Genomic DNA, 17378 nt, shown 5'->3' on the forward strand with positions numbered 1-17378 from the left:
CGCAAGCATGCACACACACACACACACACAGGTTTACATTCATACGTATAGGTACATTTTTGTTTGCACGCGCGAGCCGGATAAACTCGTTTCGTACGCGCGTGCGACGCAATCTCACCTGAAATGGCACTTAAATCGTTCGACGGAAAACCAAAACTGGTCGTCGTCGTCATCGTCAGTCCTTTAAAATAAACGAGTACGAAACGATGAAATACCTTTTTCCTTCTCGTCGAGTATCGATCGTTATCGGTAAAGCTGCCAAGCGGTTTCCCGCGATCCTAGAAAAGCTTCTCTTTCTCGTTCGCCGCTCGTTCCTCGCCTTCATGGCGATTCGTTTCGAGCGAAACTTAAAACGTCCGATCGCGCGCGTTTCAATCGAAAACCGTCTTTCGGGCGAATAAACTTTCCCCGTGCGTGGCACATGGCACGTTCAATAGTACTTGTCTTGATCCAAATCGACTCGAATATGCTGCTGTCCGTGGCTGTTGCGCTTCAACGTGGCGGACTCGTAGTCTAAACTTTTCGGGTACAACTTTGGACTGCCGAGACCGTTCACGTTTGGATTGTTCTTCGCGCGAAGCGTTCCGTTACCGTTCGTGCTGCCGGAGAAACTGGGCTGTCTTTTGGCGTTCACCTGTCGTAAAGGAAAAAGGAAATCGTTGAACGCTGATCAGGTACGCGAGTGAGGGATGCTCACCTCCTTCAACGGAACAGTTACGTAGGGATTTTGTTTGCTGATGTAATGCGGACTGCCGGGGACCCGTTGCTGGCGCCGTTTCAGGTAGCAAAAAGCTGCAACCGCGGTCAGAGCCAAGCCGACGAGGAATCCTACGACGCAGCTACCCACTATCGCGCCTATCGCCGCTCCTGATTGTTCCGTCCTCGCACGCGCGTTTACGTCTGAAAATGCGAACGTAAAATTTGAACGAAAGGCGAGAGACAGAGAAGCCAGTCGTTAATCTTACTCACCGTTTTCCGTGCAATCGGGCAAACAATCGCGCGTTTCCCGACTCGGTCCCAGACACGTACCAGGCACGCCGTTCGTAAAGCAATGTCGTTTTCGGTGCTGTTGATGGTCGTCGTTGCACGGCGTCCAACGCGTCCAAGTGTCCCAACCGATCAGCGACTCGCAGCTGGGCATCTCGCAGATTTCTTTCACCAACCTCGGTCCCTCGCAACTCTCCGGGGCTAAACATTCCCTGGTCCTTGTGCGAACCCCTGCGCCGCAGGAAACCGAGCACTCGGACCAATCGGTCCAGCAAGACCATTGTCCTTCCGCGCTAGAGCCGGCCGCGTTCGACCTGCATGGGTGCGCGTTGCACAGTCTGGTTTGTAGCGACAAACCGCCTTCGCAGGGGGGCGATTCGCATTGTCTCACCTACGGTCGTTTACAGAGGTAAGATAAGGGAAAGAGAAAAAGGAAATGGAGGAAACGAAGAGAAGCGCAAAGTGCTGGTACCCTTTGTTGCGATCCTCCACCGCAAGGACGATCGCACGGTCGCCAAGAAGACCATTCGCTCCATCCGTTCTCCGTCGCGAGATCCGCGTATCCGTTTTGGTTCGCGTTTCCCCGTAGACAAGAGCCGTCGTTTCTGCAGTAACGCTCTTCCTCCTTAGCCAGTTGCACTCTAACGCTCGAAGGATCGTCCGTTTGGGCGCGGCAGGTAAATCGAAAACGCTTCTCGATATATCCGACGTTTCCGTTTTGTAAACTGGTGTTTGCAGCCAGCCACGGAGTCCAACCGGAGTACCTTTTCGTCTCGACACATTGATGGGTGTTGCATTCCTCCACCTAAAGAGAACGATAGATTGGCTGGTGTCGCGATACTTCGCGTCGTTACCAGAACGTTACCTGAAAGTCACATCCGTTGCACTCGACGACGGAGGAACTCTTGCGCGAGGACGAGTTCTCGCACGTTCTTCGTCGTATTCGTATTCCTACGAAGGTACGAGAAAATTAGTCGAAAACGAAGCGGTGATGCGATGGGGATGGTTAGCGGGACTTACCGGCGTTACAGGGGCGAGAACAAGAGTTCCAGGCGCCCCAGGATGACCACTGTCCCGTCTGGGGCGGCGGAGCCACCTTGGCGGGGGTGGGACAGGGCGGGAGATCTATGCAAACGATATCGTCGTGATCGTGGCCGACGCAGACGCGACCGCCGAAAGCGGGCGCTGGATTCGTGCAGGTACGTCGTCGCGTCTTCATCGCGAAGCCGCAGGTTTGCGAGCACGCGGACCAAGCGGACCAGGCGGTCCAATCGCCGTGAACTGTACAGTTGGTCACCCTGACCCTGGTGCCCGAGCAATTAGCACCGCCGTGCTGTGGCGGCGGGTTGTTACATTCCCGGGTTTGACACTGACAGCTGTCCGTGTTCTAAGCAACAAAAGCGACAATTCCGGTTGAGACAGGTGGTTCGGCGCGATCGCACGCCCTTCGATAGACCAACCTCGGCGTGTTCGGATCGAGAGTGGACGGCGTGGGAGTGCAAGTGCGAACGGGTCTGATCCCCGACACCGTGTTGACACGGGGACCAAGAGCTCCAGGCGCTCCAACCGCCGTCCACGGGGTCCGTGAGTACCGGGCACTTGGTAACCTCTTGATGCCAATGATTCGCCAGGTGGTTTTGCTTCGGAGCCGGGGCGCACTTCATCAGGTGCTCGTTCCAGCCGCAGTACGGTTCCTGAGCGTTCAGGCAAGCCTGACGGCTGCGATGTCGATGGCACTGAGCAGCAGGTATTCTGTAAAAAAACCGATTCGATTCCGTTCGTCTTTCCGCCTCCAACTCGACGTTTTTCCCGTAGGTGTATAAATCTACCGGACGTACCTGAGCAGACCGACCTCCATGCCGACGTAAAGACTCTGCGTATCCTTCAAGAACTGCAGGACCATAGGTGTGGACGGCATTGGACCCCAGACCTCGACGATGCAAGTCTCTTGCGTTCTCGGCAACACCGAGATCTTCTTGATCAGGCCGACGTCGGTGGCGACGTAGAGGACGGTGACGCTGCGATGCAACTTGGTAGGCGTCACGTCGATCGCGATGTGCGTGAACCTCTCGAGTATCGTGGTATGAAGAGGCTCGCGGGTAGTGCTTTGGACAGCGTCGTCCATCAGCTGATACCTCTGGTTGTCAATGATCTGATGCGGTGCAACGTTAGCCGAGACGGTGCATCGTTGTCTATCGTGGTGAGGGACGGGTCTGCGTTCCCAGGCGGCGCCCGAGTTTTCTTGGTGCTTGAAGGGGCCGTTGAAGCTGGCGGTGATGGCGGACATGCTGAACGCGCAGATCGCCGAGCCGGCAATTCCGTTGCTAAAAATAAGCGGCAACCCGCACCGATTAGAGATCTCTCTCTGATTTTCTCTCTCGCGTGCTCCTACTTTCCGCTCGGTTCGTCGTGAATCTGCCTTTTAAACGTCGTTACCTACCCTGATTCGTTCCCCGATAAATGGTAATCCGGTCGAGCAAAGAGCACAGACATGGTAAAAAGAAGGCATCGAAGAAACGTGAAACAACAGCCGGACGGAATTAGGTTGATACTCACACGGGCGTGGTGAAGGTCGCGTAAACGACGTCTTCTTCCGGATGATAGACCGCGCCTTGGATCTCGTCGTAGTAAAAGGGAAACTCTCCGGGAAGGGAACAGTTCAATCGCGCCTTGCTAAAAGTAGTCCAAACTTCCCTCATCATTATTTGTCCACCGCGGTCGTTTTTGCAGACTCTCGCTATCCTCGAGTAGACTTTCTTGCCGCAGTTGATGTACTCGACGGCCGACTCGCGGAATAAAAAGTACACGTGGTCCTCGGTCTCGAAGCTCCCGACGAATTGCGGATCGTTCAGCCATCTGGAGATCGTCGGTGAAAAATCGTAGAGAAATGGCGGTGTAGTTTTCGCGACAACGAACTTTGACGAAAACTTACCGCGAGTCGTATTGATGCGTGCGAAGGTTTGGCGGAGCGAGCGTTCTACAGATCGCGGGATCGGCTCCGGAAAAGTCGGTCGGTGCCCCGGTAAATAGGCCCCCGGACGAACCCCTTGCCAGAAGCGCGGTAACGTTCGCGTGCGGCGAGTAAGGGCACATCGCCACCCCCGACATCTCGCTGGTGACGCTGCTGATGTTCTCGATCTGCGAAACGCGGCAATGTTCCATTGAAAATCGCATACGGTTCGAATCGTCGAGTCGACGCGACGTGCTTACCTCTCTCCAGGTGCACCAAGGGCTGAAGGCGTAGGTGCCACAAGTGAACAGGCTCTTGCCATTGCTGAGCAATACCTTGACGTAGTTGCGACAATCCTCGACGCTCTGTCCCTTGTTCTGACAGGTGTTGGCCTTGTCGTCGGGCGCGGGCCACGAAGCGTGCTCGAGCGCCGTCAGCGAGTTTAGAGTCAACCGATACAGATTGTCCCTGCAATCGCATCGGGAGAAATTCGATTCAGGTTGGGCAAAGGTGCGCGTGGGACGCGACAAAGCGTACAGGATCCGCGGGTAGACGCGAGAGCCGAGCCGGGTACGGTGAGAGCGAACGGTCGCGAGCCGTCGTCGCCGGAGGAAAGCCGCAGCGAAGCATAAACGGCGCCTACGTGGGCGTCCGCCGCGCCGAGCCGCGACCAACCTTACTTTAATTATTATTCGAGTAGAGCGGCAGCCGAATAACAAATCGCGTGGCAATAAATATCGACTGGGCCTGACGGCACCGTGTCCGTCGACCTGACGACGCGCTAGACGTGGCGCGAAATTTTCCACGGAGGATGCGGCCGAGTCGTCGATTCGAGCGTTTACGAACGTCACTCGGCCAATCTTATTGAAACAGATTACTTCCTGCTCGTTAAACGGACCGTTCGGCGACCTCGATCGTCGCGCGACGATTTGCAGCCTTCTTTCCAGCAGGGGATTCTACGGTTGCGAATGTTGCACCGTCCCGGCGGAATAGTCGAGGAAGGGGCGAGAAAGCGAACGATCGAGATCGTAGAAATCAGCGTGCAACGATGTTTCGCGGTGAAGATACCAGCGAAGATAGGAACGCGTCGCGTTGAAGGCGAACCGTGTTTTCGCGATAAACGTAATTATTTAGGATACCGCGAAGTTGTGCGATTCAGCGATTAACGGAGGTGGCACGATCCTGGAAAGGAGTCGAGGCGAGTCCGAGTATAACCTGTCGCGGTGCTGCGGCTCCGCTCGACGCGTTCCCGATCGGCTACGGATTTGGTGACGTCACGGTTGTCGAGCACGGGAATCGGAGTAAGAATGCAAATCGTGGCGCCGTGTCGCCGTGTCGTCGAGTCGCGTGCACGCGGTTAGATCGCGCCAAGCTTTCCCTCCGCGATTCCGTCGTCCACGGTTTCCACGTTCGCGATCGAAATTGACTGGTTCGCGGCGATTTTTCGAGGTACCTCGTTGCCGCTCGTAAGAAAAACGCTCGCGAACGCGTTCCATCGCGAGGCGTGCTAACTCTCGCGCGCGCCTACGTGGGTTGCGGTAAATAACTAGCGTTCTATTAATAGAAACAGCACGAGGGCGTACTCTCCTTTCGAAGCTGGATTCGAAAGCGTCGTAAGAATCGCGTACCATGGCTATTGCTTCGACCCTCCGGTCGAAGAAGGTTCGAGCGTAGGTTCGAACAGGGCCGAGACCTTGACGACCGTTCCAAAAGTACAGAAACGGTAGAGTCGTTATCCGCGCGCGTCGGAACGGAACCAACCCTGTCTAAAGGGGGAGAACGAGCGAATCTGGCGAGTGTCCAACGACGCATAGCGTCGCGTCGTTGTCTGGAGCCGCGAGGCGTTTCGGCGGATCCTCCGTCTCGTTCGCGACTAGGAAATCGCTAAACGACCTGGCGAATCGCCAAAATTCGATTCGCCGTACCAACCCCGTCGCGTTGCGTTCGATTCTTTTTGGATCGCTCGATTCGAGCGACCTGCGACCTGCGCTCTTACGTACCGTGCCCCGACGACGACCTGTTGCCTGGCGACGTCGAACAGCAACTGAGAATACGTCGTCACGCCCTCCTGTTGGAACAGGCTGGCATCCGTCAGATCTGAAACACGTTTGTAGCGTTAAAGTGGAAAATGTTTCATTCCGTTTTCGTTCAAGTCCTCTTCTCCACTTCTTCGAACGGATTTACGCGGAATCGTTTTTCCCTTCCGGTCAAACTGGTACGGAGGGTTTTCTTTCGCGGCAACGATGGCGCGCCTTCCTTCGCGGACGCAGCAGATTTTCCAGTTTCTCGAACCGTTCGCGGAAACTCGAAGATGCGAAGGATGCGGCTCGTTTCTTTTCTTTCTTCGATGTTTTCATTCGTCTGGTTAGCCAGGTCGGCCGGTTTGCGAGCAGAAACGAATCCGCAAAGGTAGCTGCACGGTTCGTCGTACTTGTCGCGTTTCCACGTATTCGGGGTACACGTTTCGTTGTGTCGCGCGTGCCTGAAAACGCACACCATCGCCTAGTTAGCGTCCGTGTAAGCGCGTACGTGCGCTTATAAGTAGATACGCGTGTGGGACGAACGGGCCCCAGTTAGCATAACCTGATCTCGAAGGCCTCTCGGGTATCCTCCCTTCACTCGCCGTCTTTTCTTTTCCTTCGTTCCCCTACCCTTCCATCTTTGCCTCTTTCTTCTTCATCGTCGTCGTCGTCGTCGTCGTCGTCGTCGTTGTTCTCGTCCTGTTCTCCTCGATTAACAATAAGTCTGACCGCTTCTTTCCTCTTCGCGATTATGATTCTATCCGTCTGATCGAGCCACGTTAAAAGGCAATCCCAACAAAGTTACGGCAAAGAAACGCGTCGCGACGACTCGAACGCTGACGCAACGCGATTAAACAGCGCCCAAGATGTTTTCCATGTAACGTAGGTGGACGTGCAAGGTCGAAGAATTACGCGATTAAGCGCGATGGCACCGAGGGAAAGGAAAAACGATGAGAACCGAACGACGTTTCTTCGACGCGGTGGAAAGCTGTCTCGTGGGATCGAGCAAATCGTCGAAGGATCGCGAGAACGGGCGAAGAGAGAAATCGAAACGGGTTTCCAACGAGGTGAAACGAGGCGAGGCGAGGCGAGCTGGCGACCGTCGAGGATACGCGCGCGTGGCGACGCGTGCCGCGTTCGACGCCTACGCCTTACCGATACGAACAACTAAAACCTTCGACGATTGTTCCAAGCGTCGCGTCGAATCCTCTTCGTAATCCGCGGTTACGCGGTCTCTGCTCGAAACGTGCGAAAACGCACGTTCACGGGCTTAACGTTATCTCGCCCGGTGTTTGATCGTTATCGCGAAACGCGGGGGACGGGGGGAATGCTTACCTTCGTAGGAGATGCTTCGAAAGTCGTCGGCGGCGCGTACGCTCGCCAACAAGGCTGTCGATAGGACGAGACGTAGTACCGGCCACCGTTCCATCCCCATCGGGCTCTCGAGTCTTCGAACCTGCGAGGAAAAAACGTATCGAGCGGATGAGCGGAGAGTAATCGGTGCTCCTCGACGCGAGGATCGGTAGGAAGAAAATGTTGGAACGCGGAGCAGAGTCGGTGAACAGGAGGACAAGAGGACAGCAGCAACTCGCGCGAGCGCAAGGTCGACGACCTCGCCTACGTCCCCGTAACCGGCTGCTACCTCTTTGCGCCAGAACCGCGTTTATTCTCGATCGGCGAACGATCGATTCGCACTTTGCGGTCTCGTCGCGACATCGGTCCGATTCGAGTCTCGTTCGCGATTCAACGCGACGCGACGCGACGCGACGCGACGCTTCGGCTATCGCGTCTTTTTGCGCGTTTTGTCTTTCAGCGTGCTGTCACGGTGACAGCTTGCTTTCTCGTCTATTCATAGACGATGAAGACGGTGGGATAAAGGAGGACACGGAGCGTCGGGATACGCTGGCAGACCCACGTGGTTGCGATACGTATACGTCTACTCCTGTCTCTTGGTCTCCGTCGAAAGGCGTCGCGACAGCGGGAGGAAAAGGGGCCGGGGACAAAAGGAAAGAGGAACGAAAGAGAAATAATGGTTTCAGGAGGATTTGCGCAAGGAAAGAGGGTGGCTTGGTCGAGGGAAATGAGTAAAAGCTGGTCTCGATCGCGGTCCGACGGGATTCCATGCTTTTCTTTCGCGTCTACGCTTCCCACGTAAAATATTCCGGTCCGCGTTGCGGTGGTCTCGCCAGGGTAAACTTTTTAAAAACCCGTCGCGGCCGTGCACTCGCGCCCGGCTGCCTGGCTGCACGATAATACACGGAACGCTACGGTGGTCCCGAAACTCTTTAAAAGGATACAGGGCTTTCTTCGAATATAAATATACCGCGAGCTGCAGCAGCCTTGCGGTTCGCACCTACTCGACGACTCGTTAAAGTGGACGATTGCGATTTATCGGCACGAACGAAACGGTGCTCCGTGACATTCGCCTCGAATAAGGCCAACGAGAAGAGCAACGGTTTACCGTATACGTCCGCGAATCGAACGGTGCCGATGTCCGTGTCGCCGCGCCGTTACGAGAGAACCGATCGAGAAGGATCGATCCGGTCGCGTACGTGCCGATATCGGCACCGTTCTTCTCCCAGCTCCGCGATTTTTGTTTGTCACCGAGGCAGATAAACCGCGCTAGATAAATAAAACGCGCGACGATTGAGCGCGTAGGTGTCCCGTATCTTCGATCGACGAAGCGCGAGCATGCTACACGATCGAGAAGAAACTGTTTCCCGAGCAGACAACTCGACCAGTGTCTACGCTCGTTCCAAAGCTGTCGGATGGTTTTACGAGAAGTCCCGTATCGCCGGGCAAGTAGGTTTTCTTACGATTACCAAAGATAAATGCGCTTATCGTTCCACCGGTGCGTACACGAGGTGCTACGAGATTAGAACGCGTTTCTATCGCCTCCTATTTAATCGCGTCGATATTTTATCTACCGTTTTCTCTGCATTTTTTTCCTCGACCTTCTTTCGAATCGAAAACTAACGAGGATCGTTTCCGCTTTCCCCTCACGATTTCCTCGAAGCATCGCGTACGAGCTCTCGATTTTCCAGCTTCTCCGTTCGCAGGGTGTGGCTCGATTCTCGACTCTCGACTCTCTATCTCCGTTTCTCTCTTCTGATGCGCGTCGTCCCGTTTTCTAGTTCCGCGGATAGAAGCATCGTGGCTGGCGAGCACTTGAGAAAGGCGATATCAGCCAGCGGAGTTGGTTCGCGCGTCAACTTCTCCTCGAGGATTTATCTCGAGCCGGTAACCGAGTAGGCTGCTAGTTGGACGAATAAAGCGTAGTTGAGCGTAGCCTGGCGCGCGACTGGCCTGCGAGAAATTTTATGGGAGCGGGTCGCCAAACATGGTCACGCGGCCGCGACTTACCTCCACGGAGGCTGCTCCGTCCACGCCGGACCCTTCGTCGAACGCTTCTTCACGATTTCGATCCACCCTGCCGCGCGTTGCGTCGTGATCGAAAGGAAACAGGTGGCGATAACGCGAGGGCATTTATCGACTCGAAAATTTCTTTCCCCTTTCGCGAACGCGCTTTCCTCGCATCGGTCGTTTTTTTCGTTCACCGATCGAATGCAGCGGGAAACGATGATTCAGACGAGGGGACGACGGTCGATCGAACAGCAACGAATCAGCCTGAGCGTGGACGTTAATCGCGACGAATAAATCACGAGGTTCGAACGCGGGGTCGCGAGCCGCGAATCACCGACATATGGTCGAGATCGTTCGCGGTAATTAATAAGAAGGAGAAGACGAAGAAGAAGCGAGGAGCGCGTCCGTCACGCGCATTCCCGATAATGGAACCGATGAAATTCGACGAGGAAATGGAAAGGTTCTCACCCCGATAAGAGAGACGGCGTCAAACCGTCTAGTCTGTTTGATGCACCTACGTACCTTGTCTCGTCGGACGTTTGTCAATCGTGGTCGATCGTGGAAGAAACTCTATCGCGAACTACACCGCGGCCTAGACAATGCGTCGCGGTACTCGAGCTGCGATTTATCGGGTAATCTCTGATAGAACGGCCGCGTAAGCGTTGATAAGCGTGCATTTTTTCAAAGGACGCGTACGAGCGGTTATCGTCTGCTACTCGACCAACGACGGCCACCGCCCCGACGATCGAAACAGTCCTCTCGAACGCTAACAACGTCGCCACAAAGGAAACCATTCACGACGTACGTGCCGGACGCTCGTTTCTTCGAGGCCAGACGCAAAAGCGTCGTCGAAACGCGTATCGCCTTGCAGGATTTCTCTTATCGACCACCGTTCGCCAATGTTTACCGCGAAATGCAGTTTTCTCTTCGGAATCGTTCGCTAGCATTAGACGCAGCGTCAAGGTAACGTTCGAGGCTGCCTTGCCGTAGGCGAGAAAGTGCACGCGCCGCGTCCGCGCTCCTATCGCGATACCATCGTCGAAACAGCGTTCGATCGATCGGGCTGCACCTCGGACCGATTCGAAACGGAGCTGCAGAAAAGCCCGGAGAATCGAGGACGCGAGAATCGAGAATCGAGAATCGAGAATCAGTAGGCCAACTCCATATACGGTTCGTTGGTTCGCGCGAGCCACGAACCAAGCTCCGATCGTTGGACGGTTCCGAACGGAAAGAAGAGAAGACGAGAAGAAGATGCTGCGCTATTTTCGCGACAACGACCTTCTTCTTGCTTCCTCCTCTGCCTCTTACTCGTTTTTCTGCTACTCGATGTTCGCGATCGTCTTCCGGCTTTCGTCAACGTCCAAGAGGCGCTCGTTTTTCTGCAAAGACCGTTCCTGTTCGGCTCGGTAAGAGTCGGAGAGGCAACGAACGAATGGGACGCGCTTTCCGAGCTGGAACGTTTATTAAACCGGTTACACGGTCGAGTTGGCGAGCGCGGGTCGTAGATCGCGAGCCAGGACAAAACATCGTCCGAAGCAGGAGAACGCGACGCGCGTACGTGACTGGGAGAGAAACGAAAAGCCTCGACTCAGCTCCAATCGCGTAGCGTACGTTTCGAGGGAAACGCGTGATGGGACAGTCGCTTTCCTCTGTCCTCTTCTTTGCTCTTCTCTTCTGTTTTTACCGTTGCGCATCGTGTACTCGAAAGGTAACGAGCGACGATTTTCTTCCGAGTCGAGATGTTCTTTCGGCTCTTTACTCGAAAGGTTATTCCAGTCGCGAACGATGCTTCTTAACGAAAACCAAAGCGTAAACGATGGGACGCGGCTCGATAAATAATTCATACCGGTAGAAGTTGCCCGGTCCGAATTGGCTAATGTCAGGGCGCCTAGGTATGCAACCAAGTACGCGCGTACCACGCGCCACGCCGTCCCTTTCCGCTAATAATCTAAGTACAGGCGTTCACGCGTTACGTACGTACCGAAAAGTTTTCGTCTACGTTGAACTCTTCTATCTCGGCCGGTTACGATTCACGACGACTCGAAGATAACGAGCGCGCTCGTCTTCTCACGAGTTTACCGAGGGATCGAGATCTAACTTGACGATCCGCTCGATCTTGGTAGACGCGATAACGCGAACGGGTACTTGGGGAAAAATGCTTCGGTAATTTTATCGTCGTCTTTTATTGACAGTTTTATCGACGATGCGATTGGCTGTTCTTGAACTGAACGAACGGCAGGAATCGAACTCCGTTAGCGGAATAAACGATTAGCTCTGGATAATACTCGTGTCGCTCGTAAAACGAGACTTTCGTCTACTTACGGACTCCGAGAGAAGGAAAGCGATCACATATCCATGGATTTCACCAAGCTTTCATTTTCCTCTTTCCCCGGCATGATTCTGCAGGAGGATCGTTGTACAAAGATCGCCGAGAAGATATCGTGCGATCGTATAACGTCTAACGAAAACCGTCTGATCGACGGGGCGGTTCGTTTTTCGGTTTGAAATATTCTTTGATTAAAAAAACAACCGCAGAATCCGGTACAGTAGGAGGAAATAAACACTGTACGTGCAAGTTTTACGCTCCACACCGCTCGACTATCGCGAGAACACTGAACCACCGATTTGTCGTAGCTCTGTTCCCCACTCTGTCTACTCGCTCGATCCGGCCTCGAGTGTACGTATACACCGCGGGCACCACTGGAAAGACCACTTTGCAGCTTTCCTCGATCCTCCCCAGATGGCCGACGTTTTACGAGCATTGCCGCGCTCCCTTTAAATATCTCTCCGCGCTCCGTTTCTCCGAATTTTCCCATTTTCCTTCCCTGCGCGTCGATTCGCGAGCACCCCTTTTATCGAGGATATTGCGATGGAAATGCGTGACGGTGCGAGGGGAACTCGTGGAACCTAAATGGAGGACCGAATAAAGGATAATAGGCGCGCGCGCGCGAGACCCTACTTTCATCCTTGACAAAGGACGGCGAGCCCCTGTCCGAGGGCCGAATCGGCCAAGGTCGATCACCCTATCGAAGTACGGCTAGATCATCTTTTTTACTCCTGCCTCGCTCGTGTCGAGGCAGAACGCTAGGGAGAGGACGGGGACGATTACGCGTTTACGATTCGGGTCCTTTGCTACCTGCTCGATCGAGTCGGAGGTGAAAACACACGAACGAAGGGCCGGAGATGTGTTGGTCGCTGGTGTATCGGTCTGCTGGAACAGTGTGCGGAGGGAGAGCGTTGGGTGCGGTTAGGCGAGGACGGAGGGGAATCGAAAAGCAAAGAAAATTACGAAAGGAAAGGAGGAGTGGAGGTGAAACGAGAAAGAGGAGACGAGGGAAAAGAGGGTTCAAGGACGGGAAGATGGAAGAAGCGCATTTACCGTAGGAGTGGACGCGTGGGGGGTCGGGATGCGTAGCCCAGAGCGTACTCGAGAACGGTTTCGGCCGTGTAATCCGAATCCGAAACCAGTTTCTGCCCCATGGGTCAACGAGAGAAGCCTCTTCTTCGACGCCGTCTCCCATCGGGATCGGCCCGTACGTCCTCCGCGTCCTATACGCTCGCTACTCCCCCGTATTGTGCGCCTCTTATGCCGCGCAACGTAACTCCTTTCTTCCGACCTCTCGTCGACCGGTCGAATCGAAAGAAAATTCAGCGCTACGTCACGACGGAGAGGTCGCAATTACGTCTTCTCGTTCCACGGATAACCTTCTGGCCCCTTATCGGACACGAGCGCCGTGTAACAAGCTTTTACGTTGCAAAGTGGAAATCGCGCGACAAATACCGATTTCTCCCTTCCTTCTGATTCCTCCCGAGGAATGCACCGCGAATGCAACCGTCCCGATCGGATCGTGGGATTCCCGGAATCGTAACGAGTCGGTGGGTCCACCAGCGATAAACGTTGTTCGGAACGCAAGAATTAGATTACGAGGAAGCCGGAGTAGAAAGGAGACGAGAGAAAAGAACAAGTACGCGTCCACCCGTGACATCGGTTACGTCCACGTCATGCGATTTTAAACGCTAAGGCTGTACTGCAAACAAGTATTATTCACGATCGCGGCACGAACACGTCGGAAAGCAAACGTGGAACGAGCCGCGCTTCGTATCTCTCAGTTGGATTAGTAAGGGGGAAACTAGCTTTTACCGAGCGTTTTGTGTTGAAGCGGTTACGTATTTCTCGGGAGCTGTATTGTCGCGGTTAGACTCGCGTGGATAGAAGTGTTTGGAAGAAAACGTATTTCGAAGACAGGAGAAAAACGATGCAGAGAAGAGAAAAGGAGTTTGGTGGAACGAGGGAACGCGTTTGCGTGGCGATACTCGTTGTCGGAGCGATGTTGTGCAGGTTAGTCGATCGATAAGTCCGTTTCGCGTTACGACCGCGATATATTTACCACCACGTTTCCTCGGTATTTTCGTACACGAGCAACGCATTCTTCTCGTTCGATTTTCCTATTGGCTTAACGGGTTTGCGATTGGCAGCCGGTGCAATGGACAAGCGGTGTGGGGCACCAATTGGCTCCAGGGACTGTCCCAGAACATCGAGGCGTTGAACAGAAACATTCAACAGAACGTACAACAGGTGAATCAACGGGTGCAGGAAACGGTGCGAAGCAATTTGGAGCAAGTCGATCAACTGAGGGAAAACCTGAACGAAGGATCAGGTACGGTTCGTGCGATTTTTCCGTTCGTTTATAAATTAACGCGTACGGAGGATTTCGTTCCTTTCACTATCGATCGCGAGATCCGTTCTCTCGGCTTCTCAAGGCGATCGCACGGATTTTCCGTTCGAACGGTTCCATCGATACGCGATTCAACCTTCGCGCGAACGATATCGTTGCAGGTCCAGGTAACGTGCAGATAATCGGAGGCAACAACAACCTGGTGGTGTCAGGGCAGGATGGAACGAAGATCGTTTATTCCGGTCGCACGTCCGACGGTAAACCGTTCGTTCGCGAGACCACGGACAAAGTCGTGGGCGACACTCTTCGACACGTCGACAAAATTTACGATCCCGCTACGAAAGTCTCCAGAGTGCACGGTTACACGTTGGATCTAAAGGACCCAAACGCCAAACCAGTTCCGATAAACGACGACGCGTAAATAGCAGGCGAACAACGCGGGAATGCGAAAAACGACGATCGACCAGCCTCTCCTATCCGCCAACCTATATACACGCATTTCACTTGTAATCGAGCAAATTTTATCAACGTGTAAACTTATTATCGAATAAATAAGCAAAGTTTTTCATTCTTTAACCAAACTCGTACGCAGGTTTCACGCACAGCTGAGACTAAGGAAAGAAGAGAAAAAAAAGAAGGCTCTCCTTACGTTGAAATGAGAGCAAATCGAGGCGAAAAGTATGTTACGTTACGCATCGGGTCGATGGTGAACGTTTCGCGAGTACGCGTGTCAAAGTGGCGCCGAGAGGAGCGAGAGATTGCACGCGGGGTGCCTTAAATGGAAATGCCCCTGGCTTGTCCTCGATCCCGCTCTTTTCGCCTTCTCTTTCTCCGCCTTTCCTGCCTTTCCTCTCCTCTTTTCTCCCTAACGTCGCTCAAAGTTTCCCCTTTACCATTTCCCCCGCTTTTTTCCTCCTTCCTTTCAGATCCTGTCTCGTTAATTTTCTCAACAGAAGCGAAAGCAAATTAACTGCAAAAGAAGAAAGAAGAGAAAGCTTTTGCTCGACGCTATTGAATCAAACCGTTTACACGGAAAATGGGAAAATCTCTAGAAATGTATATTTTATATTTCTTAACAAGCGTCGATGGTACTCGTTGTTAATAAATTTACAAGATTATGTTCTGTAGAATAATAAAATAAAAGTATCCGCGAGCCTGGAAGACAGGCAACCAAATTTCCAAGGAGCAAGGCGGGTTGCCCTGCTCGAGGAACAAGTACGCGCCGCGTATATAAGCGAGCGTTTCCGCATTTTCGACTGCGTCGTTGTCTGTTCTGTGTCGTCCATCAACGGTTCTCGGTCGTGATTCTGGTTGGAAGATGGAACGCTTACAAACGCCTCTTCGAACGTGCTTAATCCGAGGAACGTTTTTCCTCTGCTTCTTATGCATCCCGTGGCGCGGACAATCTCTTTTCCTAGGTGATAGAAACGTTACGAGTAAGTAGCCTCATTCGTCTTCGTGATAGTCCCGTTGCCTTCTACTTTCCATGAAAATTCAAATTGTTCCTCTTTTTTCGCCTGGAGAAATTCAAGGACTCATTTTTCACCAAGTAAACGATTTGAATTTGTTCGACACGCAAACGGAATAGAAAAATCGTAAATTCTTGGCATTTTATACGCGCTATCTGCTCGTCCAGCACACTCGATAACTCTGTACGTTTTATCATTCTCGTTTCTAGATTCGACGAGGAATCAGCCCGTTAGACGCGAACAGGAATCCTTCCATTCCGCTTCCATTGATAAGGTACGTTATCGTTTCATAAACATTTCCAAACAATTGAAGGAATCCGTGTTTAGGCATTATCTTCAACGTCGACGAGATGCATCGGACCGAGCGAGAAAACTGGACGCTGCGAATACCTGACCACGTGTTTCCTTCAGGAATATCGATCGAACTTCTCCCTCGCGATGAAACACGCGTGTACAATTGACGAAGCGTAAGTTTCGCTTTTACTCTGCCTCCTCTAGTTTGATCAATTCTAACTAAAAACAAATTAAAACAGCTACGTTGGTGTGTGTTGCGAGGTGTCAAAGAATTTGGTCGTCGAGGAGGATCTCGCCAATATTTTGCCGTTGATTGCCGGTACGTAAAACAAATCAAAATTGACACACACAGAAGATGCTAGATTGTTCCGTGTTTCAGTGAACGTTGAAAAATCGAAGGAAACAGGGATCGACGCTGACGCGAGTAGAATCGTTTGGGTGGCAGAGAGCACCACGTTTCGAACGGAGAAGAAACCGGAAAGACCTCGAGGATGCGGAACGAGTTCAAACGGTCGAACCAGGCTGGTGGGCGGTGAACCGGCCGATCCCAGAGAATGGCCATGGATGGTGGCCCTTCTCAGAAAGGATCAGACCCAGTTTTGTGGCGGGGTACTCGTTACCGATAGACACGTGTTAACCGCGGCTCATTGCGTGAACAGGCAGGTAAACTATAAAAACAGTTCGACATCGTTTGTCTCCTCCGACTCTTTATTTTTCAGGTACGAACGCAAAGACGTCAGAGTCCGGCTGGGCGAGTACGATTTCGACACGTCCGAAGAGACCAGAGCCTTGGACTTTGCGGTATCGGAGACACGAGTTCATCAGGACTTTGATCCCGTTTCGTACGAGAACGACATCGCGATCGTGAAGATGCATCGACCGACCGTGTTCGACAGCTACGTTTGGCCCGTCTGTTTGCCGCCGATCGATCAAACGTTCGAAAACAAGAGCGCGATCGTAACCGGTTAGCTGATAAGAATCGATCTTTGTACGGGGAGACGAATTAATTACATACCGCTGTGACGTTTTTCAGGTTGGGGTACCAGTTACTACGGCGGTCCCGCCAGTACGGTGTTGATGGAAGTCGAGGTTCCCGTATGGCCCCAGGCCAGCTGCGTTCAAAGTTTCGTTCAACGAATACCGAGGACGGTGATGTGCGCTGGCGCTTACGAAGGTGGACGCGATGCTTGCCAGGTAAATTGCTCAGTGATCGCATAATCTCAGATTAATTATTGGCACGTTTGCACGCAGGGCGACTCCGGGGGACCGCTGCTGCATCGGTTGGAAAACGGGAAATGGGTGAACATCGGGATAGTATCTTGGGGGATACGTTGCGGCGAGCCTGGCCGTCCTGGTATATACACCCGTGTCAGCTCTTACCTGGATTGGATATTCGAGAACGCTGTCTTTTAACTGGTTAGATTGGACGGGTTAGGTCGGAGGATTGTAAAAAGAAAAGTCGATTGACGTTTGGAAACAATGAAATTTTATTTTAGGAATATCGATCGTTACAACGTTAAAAGAGATTGACACGAATAGAGAGAAATTCGATCTTCGGGACGCGGGTCGTGCTCGATTCTCATACTTTCGTTTTACGGCGTGTTCCACGCGCGTACAC

The 17378-nt window shown here is 53.0% G+C and overlaps 3 protein-coding genes across 3 annotated transcripts; 2 read left to right on the forward strand and 1 right to left on the reverse strand.

Moving 5' to 3' along the window:
- Positions 1–99: 99 nt before the first annotated feature.
- Sema5c (Semaphorin 5c) lies at positions 100–12240 on the reverse strand. Its single transcript, XM_034323401.2, has 14 exons — positions 11644–12240; positions 7294–7414; positions 5938–6034; positions 4198–4405; positions 3920–4125; positions 3544–3843; positions 2826–3311; positions 2448–2739; positions 2008–2374; positions 1853–1938; positions 1460–1792; positions 970–1378; positions 698–900; positions 100–634 (listed from the first exon to the last, which is right to left on the reverse strand). Exons 2-14 carry the CDS (start codon positions 7391–7393, stop codon positions 431–433), a joined length of 3291 nt encoding a protein of 1096 aa, XP_034179292.2. The 5' UTR covers positions 7394–7414; positions 11644–12240; the 3' UTR covers positions 100–430.
- An 891-nt stretch (positions 12241–13131) lies between these two features.
- LOC117603879 (uncharacterized) lies at positions 13132–14578 on the forward strand. Its single transcript, XM_034323425.2, has 3 exons — positions 13132–13660; positions 13798–13979; positions 14159–14578. The coding sequence occupies exons 1-3, from the start codon at positions 13578–13580 to the stop codon at positions 14416–14418; spliced, it is 525 nt and encodes a 174-aa protein (XP_034179316.2). The 5' UTR covers positions 13132–13577; the 3' UTR covers positions 14419–14578.
- Positions 14579–14697: 119 nt separating this feature from the next.
- LOC117603875 (venom protease) lies at positions 14698–17173 on the forward strand. The gene is made up of 8 exons (XM_034323419.2): positions 14698–15433; positions 15676–15740; positions 15794–15933; positions 16000–16079; positions 16140–16419; positions 16480–16724; positions 16794–16954; positions 17012–17173. The coding sequence occupies exons 1-8, from the start codon at positions 15316–15318 to the stop codon at positions 17171–17173; spliced, it is 1251 nt and encodes a 416-aa protein (XP_034179310.1). The 5' UTR covers positions 14698–15315.
- The last annotated feature ends 205 nt before the right edge of the window (positions 17174–17378 follow it).

This window comes from Osmia lignaria, chromosome 11 (assembly GCF_051020975.1).
Source record: "Osmia lignaria lignaria isolate PbOS001 chromosome 11, iyOsmLign1, whole genome shotgun sequence".
NCBI classification, from domain to species: domain Eukaryota; kingdom Metazoa; phylum Arthropoda; class Insecta; order Hymenoptera; family Megachilidae; genus Osmia; species Osmia lignaria.

Bases quoted from the DNA above. Each gene is read 5' to 3' on its own strand.
- Sema5c (XM_034323401.2), bottom strand. From the start codon at position 7,393: ATGGGGATGGAACGGTGGCCGGTACTACGTCTCGTCCTATCGACAGCC. The intron at 6,035-7,293 runs GTAAGCATTCCC...AACGTGTTTCAG, and splicing joins TCGAAGCATCTCCTACGAAG to ATCTGACGGATGCCAGCCTG. The intron at 3,844-3,919 runs GTAAGTTTTCGT...GACGATCTCCAG, and splicing joins ACGCATCAATACGACTCGCG to ATGGCTGAACGATCCGCAAT.
- LOC117603875 (XM_034323419.2), top strand. From the start codon at position 15,316: ATGGAACGCTTACAAACGCCTCTTCGAACGTGCTTAATCCGAGGAACG. The intron at 15,934-15,999 runs GTAAGTTTCGCT...AAATTAAAACAG, and splicing joins GCGTGTACAATTGACGAAGC to CTACGTTGGTGTGTGTTGCG. The intron at 16,080-16,139 runs GTACGTAAAACA...TCCGTGTTTCAG, and splicing joins TATTTTGCCGTTGATTGCCG to TGAACGTTGAAAAATCGAAG.
- LOC117603879 (XM_034323425.2), top strand. From the start codon at position 13,578: ATGCAGAGAAGAGAAAAGGAGTTTGGTGGAACGAGGGAACGCGTTTGC. The intron at 13,661-13,797 runs GTTAGTCGATCG...TGCGATTGGCAG, and splicing joins GTCGGAGCGATGTTGTGCAG to CCGGTGCAATGGACAAGCGG. The intron at 13,980-14,158 runs GTACGGTTCGTG...ATATCGTTGCAG, and splicing joins AAACCTGAACGAAGGATCAG to GTCCAGGTAACGTGCAGATA.